This window comes from Pistacia vera, unplaced genomic scaffold (genome assembly GCF_008641045.1).
Source record: "Pistacia vera cultivar Batoury unplaced genomic scaffold, PisVer_v2 Contig297, whole genome shotgun sequence".
NCBI classification, from domain to species: domain Eukaryota; kingdom Viridiplantae; phylum Streptophyta; class Magnoliopsida; order Sapindales; family Anacardiaceae; genus Pistacia; species Pistacia vera.
This window is the reverse complement of record NW_022196109.1, coordinates 502,135-503,367: the sequence shown is the minus strand read 5'-3', so window position 1 is coordinate 503,367 and position 1,233 is coordinate 502,135. Positions and strand designations below refer to the sequence as shown.

General features: G+C 36.8%; 1 protein-coding gene across 1 annotated transcript; it reads right to left on the bottom strand.

Annotated features, from left to right (window-relative positions):
* Window positions 1-400: 400 nt before the first annotated feature.
* On the bottom strand, window positions 401-943 carry LOC116135240. Its single transcript, XM_031420934.1, has one exon. The coding sequence runs from the start codon at window positions 941-943 to the stop codon at window positions 401-403; it is 543 nt and encodes a 180-aa protein (XP_031276794.1).
* Window positions 944-1,233: the final 290 nt, after the last annotated feature.

Here is a 1,233-nt window from a genome sequence, read left to right as displayed (position 1 = left end):
TCATCCTCTAAAATTATCTTATGCATGCACATCACAGGAATAATACCCCTAAATCACTTATGCTCCAACCTATAGCTTTCTTAAGTCTACTAAGCTCCCTTACTGGTCACTTTTCTTGGGTTTTGGTCAAGTTTGCTGAAATTATGATAGAATATGTATCTCCCTCTCCCAAAAATACATATTTAAGGTGCTTAGGTAACTCTTTAAGATCTAGCTTAGATGGATTAGGCTCGTCCCTATGTGGGGATGTTGGTAACTCTAAAGGTTTACTAGACTTTTATTATGGTAAAACAGGAATTGCTCTATCTAGTATCTCATGGAATCCTTTAGTTTCCTCAACAAGTGTTCCCTCTACCCTATCAAGTGTTAGTGCAGCTTCAAGCTTATCTTTTATCTTCTCCTACAAATAAGTGTCATAAACAAGTGAGTCCACACAATCAATAAAAGAACACTCATCATAAGCAAAAGTATAAGGAATAGGTAGAGAACCAAACACTTTAAATTCAATAGTCTCTCGCCAGACTGTCATGGTTAACTTCCCTTTATGGACATCTATAATTGTCTTGGTTGTTGCCATGAATGGTCTACCAAGAAAAATTGTATGCTTCTTGTTCTTCGAAGGTATTTCTTCCATCTCCAAAACCACCAAGTCGACGGGAACAATCAGCTTGTCAACTTGCACCAACAAATCCTCAACCATCCCCTTCGGATATTTGACCGATCTATTCGCAAGTTGAAGGGTCATAGTTATTGACTTAAGCTCACTCAAACCTAGTTGCAAGTATATTGAATAAGGCATTATATTGATACTCGCACCCAAGTCTAGCATAGCTTTCGCAATTTTCTTATCTCCCATGGTGATGTTTATGTTAAAACTTGCAGGATCTTTCAATTTAAGAGGCAAGTTTTGTTGGAGCACCGCACAAGCAACTTTTGAAACCATGACTTTCTCCTTCTTCTCATATCTCCTTTTTTTGGTGTTGAGTTACTTGAAAAACTTTGCATAAGAAGGCATATTCCTGATAACATCCAAAAGAGGCAAGTTAATGTTAACTTTAGAAAGCATATAAAAAATTTCAGAAAATTGTTTATCATGTTTATTGTCCTTTAGTCGATTTTGATAAGGAATTGGAGGTCTATAAGGCTCCGTTACCTTATAGAGTGTTGGTGAGGAGAAATCCTTTGTTCCTTCATCCTTGTTGATTGGCTTGGATGATTGAACATCCTTTGCAT

Bases quoted from the DNA above. Each gene is read 5' to 3' on its own strand.
- LOC116135240 (XM_031420934.1), bottom strand. From the start codon at position 943: ATGGTTTCAAAAGTTGCTTGTGCGGTGCTCCAACAAAACTTGCCTCTT.